This window comes from Lotus japonicus, chromosome 2 (assembly GCF_012489685.1).
Source record: "Lotus japonicus ecotype B-129 chromosome 2, LjGifu_v1.2".
NCBI lineage: Eukaryota > Viridiplantae > Streptophyta > Magnoliopsida > Fabales > Fabaceae > Lotus > Lotus japonicus.
In genome coordinates, this window is record NC_080042.1 from 88,146,397 (window position 1) to 88,168,368 (window position 21,972).

General features: G+C 36.7%; 4 protein-coding genes across 6 annotated transcripts; 2 read left to right on the forward strand and 2 right to left on the reverse strand.

Moving 5' to 3' along the window:
* The first annotated feature begins 3,191 nt into the window (after positions 1-3,191).
* LOC130740669 (CDK5RAP1-like protein) lies at positions 3,192-6,517 on the forward strand. Its single transcript, XM_057593343.1, has 3 exons — positions 3,192-3,621; positions 3,965-5,022; positions 5,544-6,517. The coding sequence occupies exons 1-3, from the start codon at positions 3,194-3,196 to the stop codon at positions 6,044-6,046; spliced, it is 1,989 nt and encodes a 662-aa protein (XP_057449326.1). The 5' UTR covers positions 3,192-3,193; the 3' UTR covers positions 6,047-6,517.
* A 2,720-nt stretch (positions 6,518-9,237) lies between these two features.
* Positions 9,238-15,314, forward strand: LOC130740671 (3-epi-6-deoxocathasterone 23-monooxygenase CYP90C1). Of its 3 annotated transcripts, none has more exons than XM_057593345.1 (9): positions 9,238-9,677; positions 13,042-13,366; positions 13,440-13,589; positions 13,807-14,070; positions 14,246-14,335; positions 14,449-14,527; positions 14,624-14,730; positions 14,863-14,987; positions 15,080-15,314. In XM_057593345.1, exons 1-9 carry the CDS (start codon positions 9,460-9,462, stop codon positions 15,168-15,170), a joined length of 1,449 nt encoding a protein of 482 aa, XP_057449328.1. In that variant the 5' UTR covers positions 9,238-9,459; the 3' UTR covers positions 15,171-15,314. The 3 variants fall into 3 exon arrangements, with proteins under 3 accessions (XP_057449328.1, XP_057449329.1, XP_057449330.1); XM_057593346.1 differs by lacking the exon at positions 9,238-9,677 and adding an exon at positions 10,349-10,657; XM_057593347.1 differs by lacking the exon at positions 9,238-9,677 and adding an exon at positions 10,655-10,786.
* A 405-nt stretch (positions 15,315-15,719) lies between these two features.
* LOC130740672 (ribosomal RNA small subunit methyltransferase, mitochondrial) lies at positions 15,720-17,683 on the reverse strand. Its single transcript, XM_057593348.1, has 2 exons — positions 17,248-17,683; positions 15,720-17,149 (listed from the first exon to the last, which is right to left on the reverse strand). The coding sequence occupies exons 1-2, from the start codon at positions 17,575-17,577 to the stop codon at positions 16,436-16,438; spliced, it is 1,044 nt and encodes a 347-aa protein (XP_057449331.1). The 5' UTR covers positions 17,578-17,683; the 3' UTR covers positions 15,720-16,435.
* Positions 17,684-20,922: 3,239 nt separating this feature from the next.
* On the reverse strand, positions 20,923-21,483 carry LOC130737213 (uncharacterized). The gene has a single exon (XM_057588971.1). The coding sequence runs from the start codon at positions 21,481-21,483 to the stop codon at positions 20,923-20,925; it is 561 nt and encodes a 186-aa protein (XP_057444954.1).
* Positions 21,484-21,972: the final 489 nt, after the last annotated feature.

A 21,972-nucleotide genomic window follows, 5' to 3' on the forward strand; every position in this document is an offset into this window, starting at 1 on the left:
AAATACTACATTAAATTGGGACATCTTTATCTTTCCATGACTGATGAGTCACATATTGTCACTATTCTTATCTCTTCGTAGCTCAATAAGACTCTATTTGGTAGAGAAGAGAAAAGATAAAAAAAAAAAGGGTTAACTATCAGATTGGTCCCTGTCTTTGTGTCGCCGTCTGAGGTAAGTCCCTCCCCGAAAAATTTATTGTATTTGGTCCTCGTGTTTGAAAAACTTTTGGAGCGGGTCCTCGCCGGAGGGCGGAGCTCCGGCGAGTGCTTAAATGGCATGCTGACTGTGTTAATGAAGCTGATGTGGAATTAAAAATAATAATAAAAAATAAAAATAAAATACACATCATAAATTTTAATTTAATTAACAAAATAAAAACTAATTAACAAATCTAACCCAAAAATTAATTAACAAAATCAATTTTCCCCCGATTAACCCCAATCATCTTCATCAAAACCAAATCTAGCTCATCTTCATCAAAACCAAACTCATGTTCATCTGCAGACCCAAATCAGAAATTTTCCCCAAATCACACCCATGTTCATCAAAACCAGAAATTTTCATCAAATCCCTACCATACCCAAATCCCCACCAGACCCATTTTTCCCAAATTCGTACCAAACCTAGAAATTGCACCTGCAGGCAAGCAGTGAAGCAACCCACCTTCTCACAAGTCACCCAAAACTCAACGAAGCCATAGCGATCCACACAACCACCGCACCGCCATGTCCCTCGACCTCCGCACAACCCAGCCTCACCCAACCTCAACCCTCACCCACCTGCAACCTCACCCTCAAACCCTCACCCACAAACTGCAAACCCCAAACCCAAACCCGCAACCTCACCGCCAAACCCCAACCTACATCATCACCCTCACCTGCAATCGGAACCAAGACCAAAACCCCAACCCCCACCCCAACCGAAATACCCACCACAATCTAAGTTTGGATATGAGTTATGAGAGAAGGAGAAGAAGTAAAACATGGAGGCCAGACCCAGAAGTACCCAGAACATGGATCGGCAACCAAGGATCAAACAACCACCTTCAAACCACCAAGGAGAAGAAGAAAAGCAAGGAAGCAAGATCCAGAAGAACCCAAACCAAACAACCACTTGGTGTTGCTGTGAATCGAAGGCCGAGAAAGAGGTTGAGGCCTCTGTCACGGTGCTAAGAGGAAGAGGAGAGGTTGAGGGTTCATCACTTCTCTTCAACTTGCTCAATCTTCTCTTTCGATTGGCTTTCAATTTGGCTCAATCTCCTTTTTTATTTTTGAATCTATACGCAGATGCAGGTTCTTCTTTCAACTAATTTTTTCTCTTTATTGTCATATGGTGTGTTGCTTTTGGCCATGTTTCTGTTCAGATTTTTGAGGATTTGATTTGATTATAATAAACCCTTTGAATGGGAAAATATGTGTAAAGATGTGAGTTGTAGAACGTGGATCTGTGTAACAATGAAGAAGAAGAATCAAAGATGATATTTTAACAGAATTGAAATCAGGATTAGGAGAATTGGGGTTTTTAATTTTCTACTTAATAAGTTTAATTTTAATTAATTAATTTGGGTAATTTGGATTTTTAATTTTATTAATTTAATTTAATTTTATGATGTGTAATTTATTTTTTATTTATTTTTAAAATCCACATAAGCATTTTTATCCCAGTCAACATGCCATTTAAGCACTCGCCGGAGCTCCACCTCCGGCGAGGACCCGCTCCAAAAGTTTTTCAAAAACGAGGACCAAATGCAATAAATGTATAGAAGAGTGAAGTTGAGTATAAATAAATAAGTAAGAAATATAGTAGATTTATAGGTTGTTTGATATGGTAGAGATAAAAAAGAGAAATAATGAGGTGAAATGAAAGAGAGAAAAAGAAAGTTGGTTAAAAAATTATTTTTATATACAAAGAAAATAAAATCTACGTAAAGAATGCAGATAGAACCGCCACTAAACAACAAGAAACGAGAAAAAGAAAAAATTAATGTCAGAATGCTTGTAGTGGGGATTCTAATCACCACTAACTGCACAAAATAGAAAATAAAATGGGATATTTTTCATTTCTCTTCGCAAAAGGCGAAGAACTTAAAAAGGTGAAAAATTTCACCCTCTTCTCTCTTGTCTACCGTGCATGCCTACCAAACAAAGGTACCTCATCTATCTATCTCTTATCTCTCTCTCTTCCCTAAGTCTCTTCTCCACCTCACTCCTACCAAACACAATGTAATTGTTTGATTTGTATTGAAGTCTTTTAGTATTGTATAGTATAAAATCTCATAAAAATTTAATATTTATAAGTTGGTGGTGACGATAGTGGTAGTGTCGATGTCAATGATAGAGAGTGGTGGAGGCCAAGGTCGGAGTTAGTTGACTTACATATGCCATACTCACCTCTCTCTTATCTTTTGTTTTAAAATTGTAATGTGAATTATGTTATGGCCTCGGTTTATAATTTTTTTTTTCCGTTTGTAACTTATGTATCTTGTAATTTCTCATTGCCATCATCTTTCAATTTGCCCAATAATTGCACTTTTTCTCATTTTATCATGCTATTTTTTTATGTAAACTACAAAGAAACTACACCGGGATATATTTTGATAAGAAAGTGAAGTCATACATTTTACTGATTTGATGCATACAATTTTTCTTATAAGATATTTGTTTTTGTAAGTTATGTGTTTAATTTTTGTCACCCAAACTTAACTTCTGACTCGCCCCTGGTGGAGGCAATGGTGATTGTGATAGTGGAGTTGGTGGTGGTGACAATGTTGTAGAGCAGTGTTGGTGACAATGATGATGGCGAAGGGTGCTGGTTGTGGCTATAGGATGGTGGCTGGTGGTGGAGAGTGGTCGAGGCGGTGACGAGAGTGGTGGTGGAGTTGGTTGGGACAGTGAATGTAGTGGCGATGGTGGCCGCACTATCGTAGGACGGTGGTGGCGACAGTGGCAGATGCGAAGGGTGGTAATGACAACGATGGGTGATTATAGTAGTGATGACGACAATAATGTGGATTAAATATTTTCAAGTTGCCTATATATTACAATCTTATTAAGTTTGATTTCACATTTATATGTTGGATTATAATCCATTTTTCCATTATTTTCCATTAAGATGTATTGATAGATGAAAATATACAACACAATATTAGCATTAAAAAATGAAATATTAGATGGGATTTAGATGTCGTTTGATGATTATACGACGAGAACCTTTTGTGTTGGGGCGTCTTGTTGTTGTGACCGCTCAGACCGGACCCTATCCACCTCCACCACCACTATCACTATGTGAGCGTTTCTGTTTGCGTCTCAGTTCAATTCCGATAATGGCATCGTCACTGTCCTCCATCATCAACCAACCTCACACTGCTCTCAAGCTTCACCCTCCATCTTGTTTCACCACCACTCTCAGAATCTTCTACCACCAACACAAATTCAAACACAGCACTTCTTCTCTTCCACGCACATATGGCTATCGCGCCTCCACTTCACCGCCGCGCCCTCTCAATCTCATCACCGCCTCCACAACCTTCCCTCGTTCCACCAAATTCGAGGGCCCCACTCTCCGCCGCTGCTTCATCGCTCAAGCCACTCTCGCCGCTACCCAACAACCCCAACAAGAGTGAGTCATTGCAAACACACCCCACCTCTTTGTTTTGTTCTGGGTTTTCATTACTGTATGATTCTTCAATGGAACTGCCTTCAAAATTTAATTTTTTTCTTCATTTGCATTCTGGGTATTTTTGCAAACACCCCCACTTTGTGGGAGAATAATACAAGAATATTCATAGGACAGATTAGAGAATGTTGAAAAACAGTGGATGAAATGAAACCAATCATTTATATTCTTTCAGCAATTTATATTCCCTTATGAATTTGTTGAACTACTGAGTTTAGGTTGGATTGATTAGGAGTGAAATGTCTTTACTGGTTATTTATTTGTTTATTTTTTATTTGTGAGGTAGCCTTGTACTGGATACTGAAGTTCCGTCAACCGGTCGTGTATATCATGAGACTTATGGATGTCAAATGAATGTTAATGACATGGAGATTGTCCTGTCTATAATGAAAAACGCTGGCTATAATGAAGTTGTGAGTGCTCCTGAGAGTGCAGAAATAATATTTATCAACACTTGTGCCATCAGAGAGAATGCGGAACTTAAAGTATGGCAGAGGCTTAATTACTTTTGGTTTCTTAAGAGGAATTGGAAGGCCAATGTTGCTTCGGGAAGGGCTCAGTCCCTGCACCCTCCGAAAGTAGTTGTCTTGGGCTGTATGGCTGAGAGGCTAAAGGAGAAGATACTTGATGCCGACAAAATGGTTGACGTCGTCTGCGGACCTGATGCATATAGGGATTTGCCGCGATTACTGGAAGAGGTTGACGACGGCCAGAAAGGAATCAACACTCTTCTTTCACTTGAGGAGACTTATGCTGATATTAATCCAGTTCGAATCTCCAAGAACTCGGTTTCCGCTTTTGTCTCCGTGATGAGGGGTTGCAACAATATGTGCTCATTTTGTATTGTACCTTTCACTAGAGGCAGAGAGCGGTCACGTCCTGTGGAATCCATTGTGAGAGAGGTGGCAGAGCTGTGGAAAGAGGGTGTGAAAGAAGTAACACTTCTTGGCCAGAACGTGAACAGCTATAATGATACATCTGGTTTTGAAAAAGAGGTTGAATCAGGATCCAATTGGAAACTTAGTGATGGATTTTCCAGCATATCCAAGGTCAAGAAAATGGGCTTAAGGTTTTCTGATCTATTGGATCGACTCTCCTCAGAGTTTCCTGAGATGCGATTCAGATTCACCTCCCCACACCCTAAAGATTTTCCAGACGAATTGCTCTATCTTATGCGAGAAAGACATAATATATGCAAAGTTATACATTTACCTGCACAAACAGGTAGTAGCACTGTGCTTGAGAGAATGAGACGAGGATACACTCGAGAGGCTTACTTGGATCTTGTGCACAAAATTCGAAGTGTTATTCCAGATGTGGGCTTAAGCAGTGATTTTATATGTGGTAATATGTTTTTCACGTTTCTTTCTCCATGTCTCTTTACAGCCCTCTATTTCATAATCATGTTTTGTCCGGTGATCTTTTATTCTTTGGGAACTCGGTGTTCTAATTTCCCTAAGCTATTTAGGTTCAGGTTAAACAAATTTCTACATTGTAATTACCATCTGACATACATCTTTAGAGGTGTTGCACTTCTGAAATTATTGAGAACTTTTTCAAATTTCAATAACTCTTCCAAACAAAATAGTAGAGGTTCCTTTTTTGTGTTAAGAGTTCTGTGGAAGGGATATATGAAATTTCTGTTCGCAAATATGATCATCTAGTTATTTGATTTGTTATTGAGGAGTAGTACCGTATCAAGCAACATGTTTATTCTGTTGGAAGTACTGAAGCAATATTAGTTCATTGATAATTTAGCTATAGTAGATATAGTATTAGTACCCAAAGCTTTCTACCTTGTACTTCTTTGCCACACTAATATTTAGCCTCTGATTTCTGTCTCTTAATATTTGCAATTGTAACAGGTTTTTGTGGAGAAACAGAGGAGGACCACTCTGACACGTTAACTCTCGTGAAAGCTGTTGGTTATGATATGGCATACATGTTTGCTTATAGCATGAGGGAGAAAACACACGCTCACAGAAATTATGCTGATGATGTTCCCGAGGAAGTAAAGCAAAGGAGGCTAACTGAACTCATCGAGACTTTCCGCGAGAGCACAGGAAAGTGCTATGACTCTCAGGTTGGAACTACACAGCTTGTGTTAGTTGAAGGACCCAATAAGAGAGCTCCGGACACCGAGCTTATGGGCAAAAGTGACAAGGGCCATCGGGTGCTATTTGCCAATGTGCCGATCCCAGACAGGGACGATGTTAATACAATGAGAAATCCTGTTGTTGGTGATTTCGTTGAAGTCCGCATAATGAGATCTACTAGGGCATCACTCTTCGGTGAATCACTTGCTATAACTAAACTGAGTTCATTCTACAATGATCTAGATAAAGAAGCTGTTGCATGCAACATATAAAACCTTGCAGCATAAACAGAAACAGCTTGGCATGCCAATTTTTGGACGAAGTCATGTAGATTGGTTTTTCCCTTGCTTCGTTTACTGCACATCACATTTCATTTCATGCAAGGGAGTGAGATTGTGCATTTACCCGCTACATGTCAGCTAGTTCAAAATTGCTTCCTCTGTTAATCTTCTCTTAACATGAAATGGACCCAAGTCTGCATTAAATTCTACACTGAGAATCTGATTGGCAACCTGCAATACAACACAGAAACAAATAGAGCAAGGGATTGCTGAGATTTTTGTATTTTAACATTGGTTTGATAAGTGAGCTTTTGATGAAGCACACGGAAGAATGTAGCCTTTGGCCCATCATATTTCTTGTTTCAACTGAACATCACAGGTCTAACGAAGTCTATTGTCACCATTCATCAAATTTCGTTGTAGATGAAACTCATCTAAAATAAGCATGGCTCTAGATGAACATATCTTTAGTTTCACCTTAGATTTTCATTTCACACGGAAGCTTATTCTAGATGAGCTTCTTTCTTTGGTATCACAGCATGTCAGAATTAGTTTATCATTTCGTAGAATCAATTTTGACATCTCGATCCTACTAAACAACTTTTTCTCAAAAAAAATGTCTTCAAAATCATTTGTAGCATGTTTGGGGCACTTAAATCAACTGTAGCATGATTTCCAAACCTGCACTTTGAAACAACTTTTTTTATCAGAATCAATTTTGAAATCTCAATGCTACTCACAGAAGCTTTTTCAAAATTGATTATGGTTTCAGAATAAGATTAGTAGTTTTTCTGCTGCTCTCTCCGGCTACTTGTGCAATTGTTCCAATGTTATGTCCTCAGTGCTGAAGAGGGGTAGCTGCTTTTTCAGTGAAATATGAATTGGGAATGTTATGTCTCAGTGCTGAAGAGGGGCAGCTACTTTCACTGGTCGTATGCCAGTGACTGCACTCACGACCATGATCAATTTGGTGGACTGCAGTTGCAGTAGCCTTGAAACCAAACCATTGATAAAAGAAGCAGACAAAATACAGTACTGGTCCTCTTCCTACTAGCTAGGCTGGGCAAGCCCTCTCCTTGTGATTCACATGCCAAAAACGGACCACATGATCTTAATTCTTAGCTTGTTCTGGCTTGGCCACGGGATATGGTGACCATGTTTTAGAAAACACTTGAAGAATTATGTTATTGAGTCAAAAGTCTTAAAAAAATCAGTTTTGATACATTCACACCCAATTTATTTTCCTCTTCCTATCTCTTTTTTCTATCTCATAAAAAGAACATAGTGAGTGCTACTGCTATGGCAGTTTTATTTACAACCTTAGTTCATTCACATCTCATCTTTTTTGCACTCCATTTTCACTCAATATTATTTCTATCTTTCTCATTTTCTTCTATTATATCACATATCACATCACATCTCATACATTTTCTCTTGTATCACTTCTTTTCACATAAAGTGGGTGTGAATACATTTTTTTTATGCTTTTATATATATTTTATGTTGTGCATGAGATGAGAGATAAAGAGTGGGAAGACTGTTGTGTGTAGTAGAACTGAAGAACGATGCAGACTAGACGGAAGCAGCAGTGAGTCCATAATGGAAAAGACACTGACGAGTTCGGTACCCTTCATTGGGCCACAAGCTTTCTCTCACGTGTAGGTAGTGCTGCCTGAAATATACCCTCATCAGTATGCACGTGCCAGCCCAACCTCTTAACAGTCTATGAACACCTCTAGTGGTGGTTGTGGGAAGGGGAAGTAAAAGAGGAAATTGGGTGTGGGAAGGGAAGGGGGTGAGTTAACGAAAAATGTGAGCTGGAAGGTGAGATTGAAGAAGAAAGTGATGCAAAACAAATTAGAAGTTCCATTAACAATTAGAACTAACGAGCCCCTCCCTTCACCACTCCCACGACGGTGGTCTACAGGGTTCATAACTACTCGGGTTTAGAGCGTAAGCTAGTGATTGGACTCTCATCATCTAGGGCGCAACACTCCACCGCTTTCCCAACAACACATGATTAAATTTCAAAATAAAAATCACTCATTTTAAAGAAAAAAAAAAACTTGAATCACACAATTGATATATAAGAGAGACTAAAAGTGCAATTAAATCTTTTTTTCACTATCATACACCATTGCAAGGCTCAAACCGCCTAATGGAAGTTTAAAGGGACCAACTTAAAATAATAAAACTTGGACTAAATTTTGAAAATTCCAGCATGTATAAACTTAACAAATTGAAAATTCCATTGACAATTAGAACCAATGAGGCCCCTCCCTTCACCACCCCATGGCGAAGATCTACACGGTTCATAACTATTCTTCGGTTTTTTTTTATAGGTAAATGTTAGTTGTTAGAAAAGTTAGTAAATTAATCTCTCCTCCGATTTCGAATCCGGAACCCTTCACCCTTCATCTCACCCAACTCTTATGTCCCTAGCTCTTACCACTTGAGTTATCCCTTGAGGACGAGTCTTCAATTTTATAACATGTATTTATAATCAAAGCAAAAAGATTTCTGAAATTTCAAAATTCAAACTGAAGATTTTTATGAAATTTCAAAATACTCCAAGAAATTGTGCGGTTGCTATGAGCAGTAAAATAATATTAGCATTGAACTCAGACTATCAGTTTTGAATATCAGATTTATCATGGTTATTCTCAAATAATTTTTACTATTGTCTGACATGTGTATTTGACTCATTAATTGATAATAATGAGATTGAATGGATTTGTCTTAATTTATAAATGAGATTGAATGATGTTTAGAAACTTCATAATTGTTTTTTTTTTAATTAAAAAAGGAAACTTTATAATTGTAATGACCAGATTTTAAGACCAAATTTATTAAATTTTTATAATAATAAAAACTGAGATTAGTAATTTTTTAATTATATCATTTTTTTTATCATTAATTTAGGATATCATCATTTTCTAAATTCAAAATATTTATGAGATAAATAATATTTTAAGATACTTATTTTCATCTAATATTAAAAGTAAAAAATATGACTAAAATAATATATGACATTATTATATTACTAATTACTGTATGGAAAGTGAGTAAAGTCTAACAAAGGATGAGAGCAGTCTTATCAATATTTTATTTTGAAAATAGACTAGAGTATTAAATAAGATACTTATCCAAAGCAAATGACAAAAGAAGTTTGTTCCTTGAATATCAAACAAACAATATTCATTAATCTCTATCTCTCACTATTCTCTTCTCTTTTTTCTTTCTCTCTCACCAAACAATAAAACTGCTGCATGAACAGACAACCGACAAGTCCCCACTGATCCGCAAGCTTTTTGTAGTTAGTTGATAACCAGAGCCATATCTCACAAGATACACAGGGCTTTATAGCTATACACAGACTCATCCATCAATTCAAATTAATTAAGATGGAATGGATTATAGGCCTATGGGTTATTATGATCATCTTGTTGATGTTGAGTTGGTGGTTTCTGTTTGGGAAGAAGAAGAAGGAGAAAACAGAGAGAAAGGGAGTAATAATTCCAAAAGGGAACTCTGGTTGGCCTTTACTTGGAGAGACCCTTGATTTCATTGCTTCTGGCTACTCCTCTCGCCCTGTCACCTTCTTCCAAAACCGCAACTCTCTGTAAGTTTTCATTTTCATTTTGAATTTATGCTTCTTATAATTGTTTTTACCATTTTCATGTTTTCTTTCTCAACGAGGCAAGTGACATGCATTATGCTCAGCAAATATACTGTCTGCCTTTTCTGTTTTTTTAATTTCCTGCTTATCTGTTCCACTGAGAGACAGGGCTGAGGCAGAAATTTCATAGGGGGACTAGGATCTAAAGAAGTATAATTTGTATGAAAATTCCAAATCTCTTTATTGAAGGCTAAATCTTAAAAGGGATTTTTTACAAACACTTGGTGTGCATAATTTTGTCAATTTTTTTCCAAGTAAAACACAAGCACCACAAATTCAATCTCATATAATCAGAGCAATTAAGTAAAAAAAAAACAAAAATGAACCAATATTCGAGTTTGAACTCATGAAAATTTGAATATCCATAAAAAAAAAAAAAGTCATATGTGAGAAAATGAAGAGCAAGAGAGAAAATAAAAAAAGTTCAAAATGTTATATTAGTTTAGCAAAATTCTTGGGTTCTTTCTCGTTGCCTTGTTGGAGTTAAGTTTGAATTAATTTTTTTTTTATCAATTAATGAAGTGTTTCATTAAAAATGCTAAAGGCCCACAAACTCATTCAAACGAGGATAAAAAAAAAAAGCTGAAGCTACAAGGCCAAGAATAAGAAAATGAATTAATGAAATAGTGTCTGCCAGCTCTTTGTAGAATTGTAGGTAAAACATTGAGAAAAGTAAAGAAAATAACAATAATGAATGCACCCACTAGATACTCGGTACAAAAACTTTCTTCAACAAGCAAAAGAAATTGATCTGGGCTGTAGCAGCTAGTTCATGAGCCCTTCTATTGCCTTCCCTTCCCTGGAAAACACTCCTCTCCTTCCCTGAATTCCAACCCTTCCCAGAAACCCTAGTCCATCATCCCAGAAACTCCAGCTTCCATGGCGTCCAAGAAGAAACAATCAGAAGGCATCTTTGTACAGGGGTGACTTTCTCTGCTTCAATTTTTTTTTGCTGAGAAATTCCCAAAAACCAGGGGTGACTTCCTGCTTAGTCACCCCTGTGCCTCCGCCACTGCTGAGAGACGAGATCGATCGTGATCATCATCACTTATGTATAATAAACTATGATGCATGTTTTTTAAGCTTAATTATTGATTTTTAAATCAACCGTTGCGATAGCTAAAACTTACTTTTATAAAATAACTTGTTTTTTTTATAATCCATAACTCAAAGAACAGAAAGTAAAGGAAATGCATATATTTTCTGACATTTAGGATATTAAGTTTATTTTTTTGTTTTAATCAGATATTTAGTATAAGAAAAATTAATCTACTTATCTCGGTTTACAAATTTATTTGAACCATAAGCTAGCTAGGATGTGTACCTTTTTTTTTTTTGATAAAAGGATGTGTACCTTTTATATATTAACGTTTTTGGAATTCTAGAAAGATATGGGAATCCAATCCAAACACGCTATCTACAGTTTGCATGCAGTTCTGAGATGTTAGCTTTTATTGAATTCAGTTCTAGAAAAATGAACTAACGGTAGAAATGTGAGGTAGATTTAGTCTTCTAATTAGAGACAGATTCCACCAAGAATATTCTGACTTCTCTTTCATTATGAAAGTAAAGGATTCGTGATAGAAATGTTTTTGCTAGTTTAATTTGAGCAAGATATAGAATATCAGTTTTTGTACATTCAAACATTTTCTATCTAATTTCTACTTATGATATCTTTTTATATATTTCTCTTATTTTCTCATCACATTATTTATTATATCATTCATAGTATTTCTCAATTTTCTGTTTTCTATTCCTTATCTCTATTTGAGTGGAAGATAAAATTGAGGTGTTAATGTATCATTTTTTTTATACAATATTTGGTAGAACCGTAGAAGGGCAATTTAGTCAACAGCAAAAGCACACATTTCTTAACTTTTATTAGGCTTTTGACTATTGGGGTAAATATATTTTGTTCTTTTGTATTAGCTTTATTAATTCTAATTAATATTCTAGCTTTTTTTTTCTTCATCGGAAAATTTTTCTAGCTTATTATTAGGTGTTTATGAAGATAATTATATTCCATGAAATAGGATTGTGTCACATGTGTGGTTCTCCTTTATTTTAGGGTTGCTTCCTTAATCTTAGTATAAATTGTAATTTCTGTTAATAAAAGTATCGAAAAATTGATGAAATGTCTTTCTTTAGCTTCTTAGAATAGATTTTAGGGTTTTTTTAATTGAGAATTTCACTCTATCAAATACATAATCACAAAAGGAAAGAGGCATGCCAAAGTGAAAGCTCTTGAAAGCATCTAGAGGCGCCACTCTCTTTGTAGGTGACTTAGTTTTGGCATTGAACAATATAGATATATATCCTTTTCCCTCAAGAATCCAAATGAGTTAAAAATTGCTATACATGTTGTGCATATGGAAGACAAAATCAATGTTTGGCATGTTTCACTACATATAGCTAGCTAGGGTGAAAGAAACGACCAGTTGAGTACAATTACTGTCTGTAATAAATGGTAACTGTAAAAAAACTCCACCTTCCTTCGACCAAGTGATTTGGAAGAGTATCTATATCTACCTATAAAGAATCAGTTAGCCTTCTTAATCATATCTCATGACAACCTCCAAAATGCAGTCGATTAAAGTAGCTCAAACAATGGTGTCTCAGTCAGATAATATAATACAGTTCATTAAAGGAGCATTAACACCCTCGTGATCTAACAATAAATACACCATCTTGTGGTTGTCCACTTGTCCCCATTCTAGGCTTGCCCCTGCAGCCTCCTCCTAGTGAGAAAAAGGCTCACATATTTTCAAAGAAGGTAAAAGCAGAAAAAGCCTGCTTCTGTAATAACTATAACTAGCTATAGAGTAGTTGCCCCTTTAGAATGAATGTTTGGAAAGGAAGAATAGTATTGTCAATGTGATCATTTTTTATGAAAAATTACCATGAAGTCAAAATCCTCCAAAATTAAATGAAGTTGCTTCTGTTCATGTGATTTTGACAAACTTTGATTTTTTATCGTTTATTCAAACATGCACTAGGTGTGTTTCTCAATACTAGTTCATTGGAAAGATAAATTGCACTCGCAACCTTCCCCGCCCAACTTACATGTCCCCTAACTCTTACCACTTGAACTACCATTCAGGAACACTAACCTCCGATTTCAATTATGCAATTCAATTATCTTACAATTTGCACAACAAACAATAGATATCCAAACAAACCCAAAATGTGTTTAGATACAGTTTCGTGATTTTCAGATCAATTAATAGAAAGTTCTGTTCATTTTTTTTAACTGAAGTATGATTTTTATATTGTTTTCTACTTAATTAACATATGTGTGATTCTGCAGGTATGGGAATGTGTTCAGAACCAGCATATTGGGAAGCAGTGTAATAGTGTCAACAGACCCGGAAGTGAACAAGGTGATTCTGCAGAACCAGGGGAACAACTTCGTCCCTGCTTATCCAAAATCCATTCGAGAATTGATGGGTGAACACTCCATACTCCAAATGAACGGGACCATGCACAAGAAAATTCATTCACTCATTGGAGGCTTCCTTCGCTCCCCACAACTCAAAGCTCGAATCACCACAGACATTGAAAACTCTGTCAAACAATGCTTCGCTTCTTGGACCCATCACCCAACCATATACGTTCAAGATCAAGTCAAAAAGGTCTTTCTCCCAGTTACTAAGCGGTAAATGACTGCGAAATATCCTAATCTTTTTTCTTCTCTCTTTCACACAGATTACCTTCAGGGTTTTGGTTAAAGTTTTGATGAGTGTTGGTCCTGGTGAAGATTTGGACTTCCTGAAAAGAGAATTTGAAGAATTCATCAAAGGCTTGATTTGCTTACCTATCAAGTTTCCCGGAACAACGCTATATAAATCCTTGAAGGTTATTTGATTCACGAGTTAAAAAAGTTTTTCTGTAAATTAATTTCATGCATATTGTAAATAATATATATTAAATGTTAGTAGTAAAGACATAGTTTATAGGTGAATCAGTTTTTATCATGGTGCACAGGGGAATTAGAATTGTCCTTATTTATTTGTGACTTATGAGAAATTAATTGATTAATAAGTTGATAATTAAAGTGAATGGAATTGTGCAGGCTAAGGAAAGGATGGTGAAGATGGTGAGGAGGATAATAGAGGAGAGGAAGAAGAAACTTATGGAGAATAATCATGAGAGTGCAGTGAATGATGTGGTGGACGTGCTCTTACAGGATAAGGACTCTAGCTCAAAGCTAAGCTTGGAAATGATTAGCGAGAACATTATAGAGTTCATGATCCCAGGAGAGGAGACCCTTCCTACGGCTATGACATTGGCCCTCAAGTTCCTCACTGACTCTCCCCTCGCCTTATCCAAACTGCAGGTACCTTCACAAAACATTCATTCATTTATTTCAAACCAAATGGTTGTTGTATAGCCTCCCACCAACGCTAACAAGTCTATATGACAAGTTCAATAGTTTGTCATTTGAATTCACGTTCAAGTAACAATTCAATACTTAACTTATCTTGATTAATTTTGTTTTTATTTCTTATCAGGAGGAAAATATGGAATTGAAGAGGCAGAAGACCAATTGCTCAGATAATTATGCATGGACTGATTACATGTCATTACCATTTACTCAAAATGTGAGTCTCCAACGTCAGCTGTTATTTGCAGAATAAGCAGTCAATGTGTTATATGTATCTGACATTTTGCCCATGGATTTGTGTTTTGTCCTTCATTTCCTAATTTCTTAAAGGTCATCAGTGAAACTCTTAGAATGGCTAATATTGTCAATGCTATTTGGAGGAAAGCAGTCAAAGATGTAGAAATCAAAGGTGATTCATTATCACAAAGAAAAGTATTGTTGGACTTCAATTATAGATGCATAGAAAGGAAAATATAAATACAGTTTCACTGTTCTGCATTTTCAGGGTACCTAATTCCCAAGAACTGGGGTGTTATGGCATCTCTTACCTCAGTTCATGTGGACAACAAGAACTATGAAAACCCTTATCAGTTTGATCCATGGAGGTGGGAGGTGAGCTTCTAGATGCACTAACAATGAAAATATTTTTATGTTGTCAACCAATCATATTTTATAGACGTGTCATGCTAATGAATTAATAAAATAAAAACTCATTTTTCTCACATCTTTGAATTTTGCTTGCAGAAAATTGGAGCTGTGGGTAACAATTGCTTTACCCCATTTGGTGGTGGACATAGACTATGCCCTGGATTAGAACTCTCCAGGCTAGAGCTCTCTATTTTCCTTCACCATTTTGTTACTACTTACAAGTAATATCATATAGCCTGACTTGATTTTTTTTAAAGATGCTTTATGATTTGAATCTTTGATATGTAACTGATTTCTACTTTGTACCATCCAGATGGGTTGCTGAGAGGGATGAAATAGTTTACTTTCCAACAGTGAAGATGAAGAAGAAGCTCCCAATTAGTGTGCAACCCATTAATGCATGATTGGATTATACCATCAAGATATAAATTCGAGCATGTATAAATTAATATATGTATTGAGATATTTAATTCAACCTAGAGGGTAAATTTCAAGTTGAAATACGGATGCCTTTTCAGATAGGATTTGTATTATATTGTATTGCTCTATTATCTGTTAGCTATCTCTCGTGTCACATCGATTATCAGAGAAGAAAGGTTCCTCTGAACCCTCGTTCTATCTGATGAAATTGTTGTGGTGAAGAAAATTGATGAGGATGATATTTTTGCGAAAAAGAAGCTGGCTGAACAAAGTAGTTATGAACTATGATAGCATACAGATGCATCATGTCTAAATTTCATGTAGACCTGAAATTGTACATTAAACCTGCCCATTCGACCTCTTCCTCCCCTTCCACCTCTGCCTCTACCTCGAGAGGCAGAGGAAAAGTAAGCTTGTGTAGTGGTTGAAGATGAAGTTGGAAGTTGGAACATCTCCGTGAACAGATTTGAAACCTTGTTTCTCTCAACACAAACCTCTTGAGCAAACAACAACGCTCTTTAATTTCATACTGATTAGTGATTGAAACTTAACACTCAATGGGATCATTAACTAAGGACTCATATTCTGAAGGAAAACCTTCAGAAATAACATCAACATGCCCTTTGTGACTTATGGATTCACCTATTGCACAAAGAGAATTAGAAACAGATTTGTTTTTCATAAAAAACTTACTGACAGTTTTGCCTTCAAGCTTCGTATTTCGAAGCTCTCTGTTCTGAGCTGTCTTCACTTTGCCTCAGTTTGAGACTGAAAATCTTTATGTATCTATCTTATCTCATGCTTGATAAGCATACTTGCAACCAAAAAGCTTCGTCAAAATTGAGCTTGAAACAGAAGACTGCAACCAGGAGAGAAGAAAACATCTTGTTGCTCCCAATCAGAATTCCTTGCTAACAACTGAGGCAAACCGCACCGGAATTTTTGGAGAAACAAGAAACTCATGCGATCGGGTCCAGTGCAGTGATTACTGGTTCAACTTGCTCCTTCCGAAGTGTGACCTGAATCTCATGTATTGAATGAATGAATTATTATAGAGGTAGATTACATATATAGGAAGTTAGCTATAACATAAACTAACCTCCTCTGAACTGATTCTAATAAACTAACTGCCTAGGCTAGGATCCTCTACAACTAGAATAGCATATTGCACTCATCACTCTAACATGTGAGACTTTGAAGAGGGAAATGTGACATGAAAGAATCCTGCAGACTCCAGGGACAGGGAGCACTAGTCATCACCATCCTCAACCATATCATAATCATCCTCCTCCTCCTCCTCATCATCATCATTCGTGAGCTTTCCACGGCGATCAAAATATATGCCACCTTGATTGAACAAGGAGTGCAAATGCAGCAATTCCTCAATTGAAAGTTTACAAGGCCTTTTGTGTTCAAACCCTCCAGCTCTAAGCACTTCAACTGCATTTTCCCTGAATCCTTCTAAAGAAGGAGAAAACCCAAACTCTCCTGACTCATCTCCAATGCAATCATCATTATTATTAGAGATTTGAAACAATTTCAAAGTTTTCCTCTTCTGTTTAAACATGGCCCCTAGTGTCTTGTTCTTGTGACCAAAACAAGTCCTGGTGAAAGCCCTCCACTGCCGGAGATCAACATCCGGGACGCGATCCTTAGGGCGGATTATGACGACCGAGGAATCAACTTTCGGGCACGGCAGAAAGTCCCTCTTGCTCACATCCATAACAAGCTCCACATCAGCCAGCAGCTTGACATTCACAGCCAACCGGTTAAACTCGGAGTCCCCGGGATTCGCTAGCAACCTCCGGGCAAACTCTTTCTGCAGCAGAAGAGTGGCGCTGCGGAACGGCCTCTTCCCGTACACCAGTTTACACACAAGAGGGGAAGATATCCCGTATGGAATGTTGGCCACGACGAGATCAAAACGCGGGAACTGGGTTCTCAATGCGTCTTTCTTTATGACCTGCAAAATGAAAACAACCATGTCTGTGAGTTTTTCGGTTCAGGCATTTCATCGAACAGGTGGTGTGTGTGAGAAACTCGAAAGTAGAACTTGGTTACCTTGAGTTTACTGCGGAGGCCGCGTTGGAGGACGCGTTTCTCGAGAACGTCGACCATGCGCTGGTCGATCTCGATGGCGACGACCTCGTGGGCGGCTTCAAGGAGGCGGAGGGTGAGGTTTCCGGTGCCGGGTCCGATCTCGAGGACCCTGTCGGAAGGGTTGATTGCGGATTTTTGAACAATGGTGTCGAGAATTCGAGGGTTCATGAGAATGTGCTGGCCTCTGCTTTTGTAAAAGCGTATGTTCTCTTCCCCGTCGCCATGGAGTTGCCGGATTGGATGTAACCACCGTGGAATGAACCCAGTAACCCGTTTTGTGGCGCTGAACATGGTGGTTCAGGTTACGGTGCCACACTCTTGCACATGCTTGCGCAACAGTTTCTCAGTTCAGTTCAGTTCAGTTCTCACCACCCCCAAATGATTCTGTTAGTGTTCATTACTGTAACCCAGTAACTGGGCTGGGTTTGGGTTTGGACCGGGTAAGAAAAAACCAATACCCAGGAGGAAAATGCCATAATTACAATGTGCGATTTGATCCATATAATTTCAATTTCAATTTCTTAAATTAAATTCATCTACCAAACCAAAAAAAAAAAATTTAAATTCATCTAAGTCTTAAGGGACTCTCTCATCCCTAGAGCTTGTTCATAATAGTTATTATGTGATGTACTTGGCGTTGACGGAATGATCACATTTTCAGGCTGCATTATTTATGTCCTTTAAATTATGTTATGCGACAAACTTTGGTTGATGTTCAAAATTGGAAGCAGTGGCCTTCCGTGCACGTTTGACAGCTCCCATTCGGTAACCCCGACGACGACAATTTTTGTGTACGCGCTAGTTGGCTATCCTTAAACGCATGAGTTGTGCGACGATCATCGAGGAAGTTACTGGTAGTAGATGGGATACTGGTGTTTCCCTCATCCAAGACAACGGGATGCTTATCATGCACAATTGACAACATTGGAATATGGGCTTCACAACGCTTGGTTACGTGGGTTTCGAGACATTACTTAGTACTCGGATTGCATGGATGTTGTTTGTGTGTTCTCTTCTCAAGTGGATGTTTCCAATTATTGGGCGAATGATACCATTGTGTGTCAAGGAAATGCTCTCACGTGGAGAAGGCATATTGTGTCCAGGGAAAAGAACAACGTCGTAGATTGTCTGGCGAAGCAAGCTTCGAGGAATTGCTTCCCACGACTTGTTTAGCGATTACCACCTTCTGCTATGATCGAAGCTCTTTGCAAGGATATATGTTGTAGTTTTTTTTGTCTTTACCTTTTCTATTGTAACAAAAAAATTGTGAGTTTAAATGTTAACTTGTCATCAATTGGAAAAATAGACATATATCACAGTTTTTTTATGTTAAAAGTGATATAGATAATCTTAAATTGTCATTCACATTATTAAAGTTGTAATTTACATAAACTTTTATTTTGTGAAGTTTTTTTAGGACAAGTTAAAATTTAGACAAATTGAGGCTAAAATAAATTGCTGCACTGCTATACTAAAAGGAAGAAAAAGCTTGGAGCCAGAATTCGTAATTTATTACAAGTAATTTTATGTTGTGGTCGTTTGAATGTCGTTAATTTCTTTGAGCATGCATTTCGTAGTGAAAATGATTGCTCCTCTTGCTTAATAGTATGGTTTAGAAAAGGGTCCAATGATACCTACCTTGGATGAGATAAACAATTGTCTCGTCTTTGTTATCCTTTTCTATGACAGCCTATGATAAGATCGATGAGGATGAAGAAAGTTTTGAAAATAAAAGCCTTGTTTCTTTGGCGCCAACGGTCCCGCCAAAAGAAAGAAAGTGAATAAAGTAAGGTTTCAGAAATCCATTCAGTTATATTAAAAATGATGAACCAACCAAAAGGCATTCCTTCGTGTATACATGAGCAGCTTTTATGGCATAAAAAAATTAATCACCATTCTACTCCACTAGAAGCTGCATTGTTAAAAGAGAGGCTGGTCAACATCGATATATTTTATAGCTATCTTTGATGAAGAGGACTACGAGTGGCACTTGAACAGTGGCATGATCACTATAGCTAAAATAACATCCACTATATAGATAACTTGAGCAAATCTTAGGGATGAAGAAACCTCCATAGAACTAGCTACCCTGTGTAAAATGATACATCATGACTTCTATTCTTTCCTTTTCTCAAGGGACTTCCATGGTGTGATTGCATTGAACTTTTTATGCTAATCTTTCCTTTCTTTTATGTTTTGTCTCTTGATGCTGTGTTTGTTTAGGGTAATTTTGCCAGGAAGGAAATGGGGTGGGTTGGAAAATAGCTGGAAAACTCAATTGCTATATGTTTGGACTTTGGATAACCCATGAGAAGGTAAAAGGCATGAAAACTGACAAATACAGTACATGACAGTTTTCTTCTCAAAGATGCAAAGAAAACGGATGCTTGAAAACACAACAATGCCCCTATTTAACTTAGTGTACGTCATATGCAATATTATTATTCTTATTATTCCAATTTTTTCCATTTTCTAAAATTATTTTTAAATCCAAATTTATCAAAAAATTATCTGAAACATATAATTTCAAAATTAAAAAAAATTATATTCTATAAATAAAAATGGTTATTTTAAAAAATACTTAAATTTTGAAATGTGAAAGAATTATACGTGAGGGACAAAATAGTAATTATATATCACACTTATTTTTATTATTCTTACTTTTCCTTTCATTCTCTCTTCTTTTTTCCTCAATTCAAACAACTTCAAAATCACTCCACTTTCCACTTATATTCCTTCCTCTCATTTTCACTTCTGCATCCAAACACACCAGAAAAGTTAGATTTGGCATTTCCATGCCGTTAAACTTAACTTTAAGTGCAATCCAAACACAAATGACACAAATTGTGTATTACTAATACTCCCTCCGTTCCTATATATACGTCAATTTTATCTAATTTTCTTAGATTAAGAAAAGTAGTTACAAGCAATAAATTTGTAAAATAATTTATTCACTTTTTTAAATTACCCTTATTTAATTTCTTATAAATTTCTCTTTCCAAGTTATTATTTCACTCTCTCATTGTCTCTTTCATATTAAATATGAGGATAGTTTTGGAAATAAATAATTAATGATTCATTGGTATTGTAAATGGACTTATATTTAGTAATAAGAAAAAGATTCAAAAGTGACCTTATAATAACGAATGGAGGGAGTAATATATGGCATTCCATTTCTCATTTTTAGGGCTGCGTACCCACTACAAGTCCAAAATAGACATAACATAATAATATCTGTACATAATGCAAAACAGACATGAAAGTTAAGGTATGCTATGACATGAATAACTAGCGTTTAATGACACTAAAGTCCTTCAATGAAAATATGAAATAGTCAACTCATGGATTGTGACCCCACTTCACCAAAATTCCAATCTCCATGCGTTATTTTCGCCACTAATTGAATAAATAGTATTTAGAACCAAACAACGGTCTTACTTAGTTAGAATTTAGAACGATGTAAATGATTGTATATATGAAACGGAATTACTGGCCGCTGCCATGATACAACCAAACATGGCCATGTGAGGGCTTCATCTCCCAGGTCAGTATCATGAATGTCAATACAGTATATGTGAGTCTCCTAGATTACCACTCATGCTTTTTTTTTTTTTAGAGAAACATAAATTCCATTAATCAAGATGAAACCAAATCAGAGGAAAGCACCGTCTCTAAACCGACAGAGTACTCCTCAATCCCAACAAAACAGTAACTAGACAAAGCTAATTTGGCTAAAAAGTCTGCAGCCATATTACTAGCTCGCAACACATGAGCTATAGAAAAGCGATAGAAAGACTGAGAAATAAAAACTGAATCAGAAATCACTAAAGCTAAATAAGAAGCTTGCTGTCGATGGTTCCTCCAGGAATCTACCACAAGCTTGCTGTCAAGTTCCACCTCCACATTAAAGAAACCAAGCTCCAAAGAAAGTTGTAAATCCCACCTCAATGCCATAGCTTCTGCAAGTGCCACTGATGTCGCCATGGGCCACTTTGAAGCTGCAGTTGCTAAAACTTGTCCTAGAGAATTCCTGGCAATATAACCGTAGCCCATCACCGAACCAGCAGGGACCGCAACATCAACATTAATCTTGATCGTTCCCAGTTGTGGAGCACGCCAGCGATCCCTCCGTCCATCCCGCAGCTGATCTGTACGTGGAGCTTCATTATCCATAGCCAACTGACCCACGGTAGCCATAGAAGCAGCTCGACGAAGCACACAATCATAAGAATACCACTGCTGATCAAAGCACCATCGATGGTACTACTCATGCTTAATATCGTGCTGACCACAACTCAGTGCTAAATTAATTACCACATGCAAAGTGATACTAACTGTCTAACTTTGAAGAAAAAAATTTGTTCCTATATATCTGTCTACTTAAAATTTTAAAAGAGCATGATATTTTTTCAAGAAATGTCATTGCAGGAATAATAAATGAGGAAAGATAAAATACATTCTCAAAAGTGAAATAGGAAAACAAATAATATGTTCTTAAAAATTAATAAAATTAATTGCTCTCCTTCTCCTTAATATGTATATTTTTTATCTCTTTGGACAATTAAATAAGAACGGATGTATAGTATTTGTTTTTTAGGTCTTAATAATGGATTGCTGTCACGTAAAAAGAAGTGCTAATTGCGCACAAGTGGACTATACTATACTTTTTGCTTCCCTTTTTGTGCC

Bases quoted from the DNA above. Each gene is read 5' to 3' on its own strand.
- LOC130740669 (XM_057593343.1), top strand. From the start codon at position 3,194: ATGATTATACGACGAGAACCTTTTGTGTTGGGGCGTCTTGTTGTTGTG. The intron at 3,622-3,964 runs GTGAGTCATTGC...TTTGTGAGGTAG, and splicing joins ACCCAACAACCCCAACAAGA to CCTTGTACTGGATACTGAAG. The intron at 5,023-5,543 runs GTAATATGTTTT...CAATTGTAACAG, and splicing joins AAGCAGTGATTTTATATGTG to GTTTTTGTGGAGAAACAGAG.
- LOC130740671 (XM_057593345.1), top strand. From the start codon at position 9,460: ATGGAATGGATTATAGGCCTATGGGTTATTATGATCATCTTGTTGATG. The intron at 13,367-13,439 runs GTCTTTCTCCCA...TCTTTCACACAG, and splicing joins TTCAAGATCAAGTCAAAAAG to ATTACCTTCAGGGTTTTGGT. The intron at 14,071-14,245 runs GTACCTTCACAA...ATTTCTTATCAG, and splicing joins TCGCCTTATCCAAACTGCAG to GAGGAAAATATGGAATTGAA.
- LOC130740672 (XM_057593348.1), bottom strand. From the start codon at position 17,577: ATGTTCAGCGCCACAAAACGGGTTACTGGGTTCATTCCACGGTGGTTA. The intron at 17,150-17,247 runs GTAACCAAGTTC...TTCATTTTGCAG, and splicing joins GCCTCCGCAGTAAACTCAAG to GTCATAAAGAAAGACGCATT.
- LOC130737213 (XM_057588971.1), bottom strand. From the start codon at position 21,483: ATGGCTACCGTGGGTCAGTTGGCTATGGATAATGAAGCTCCACGTACA.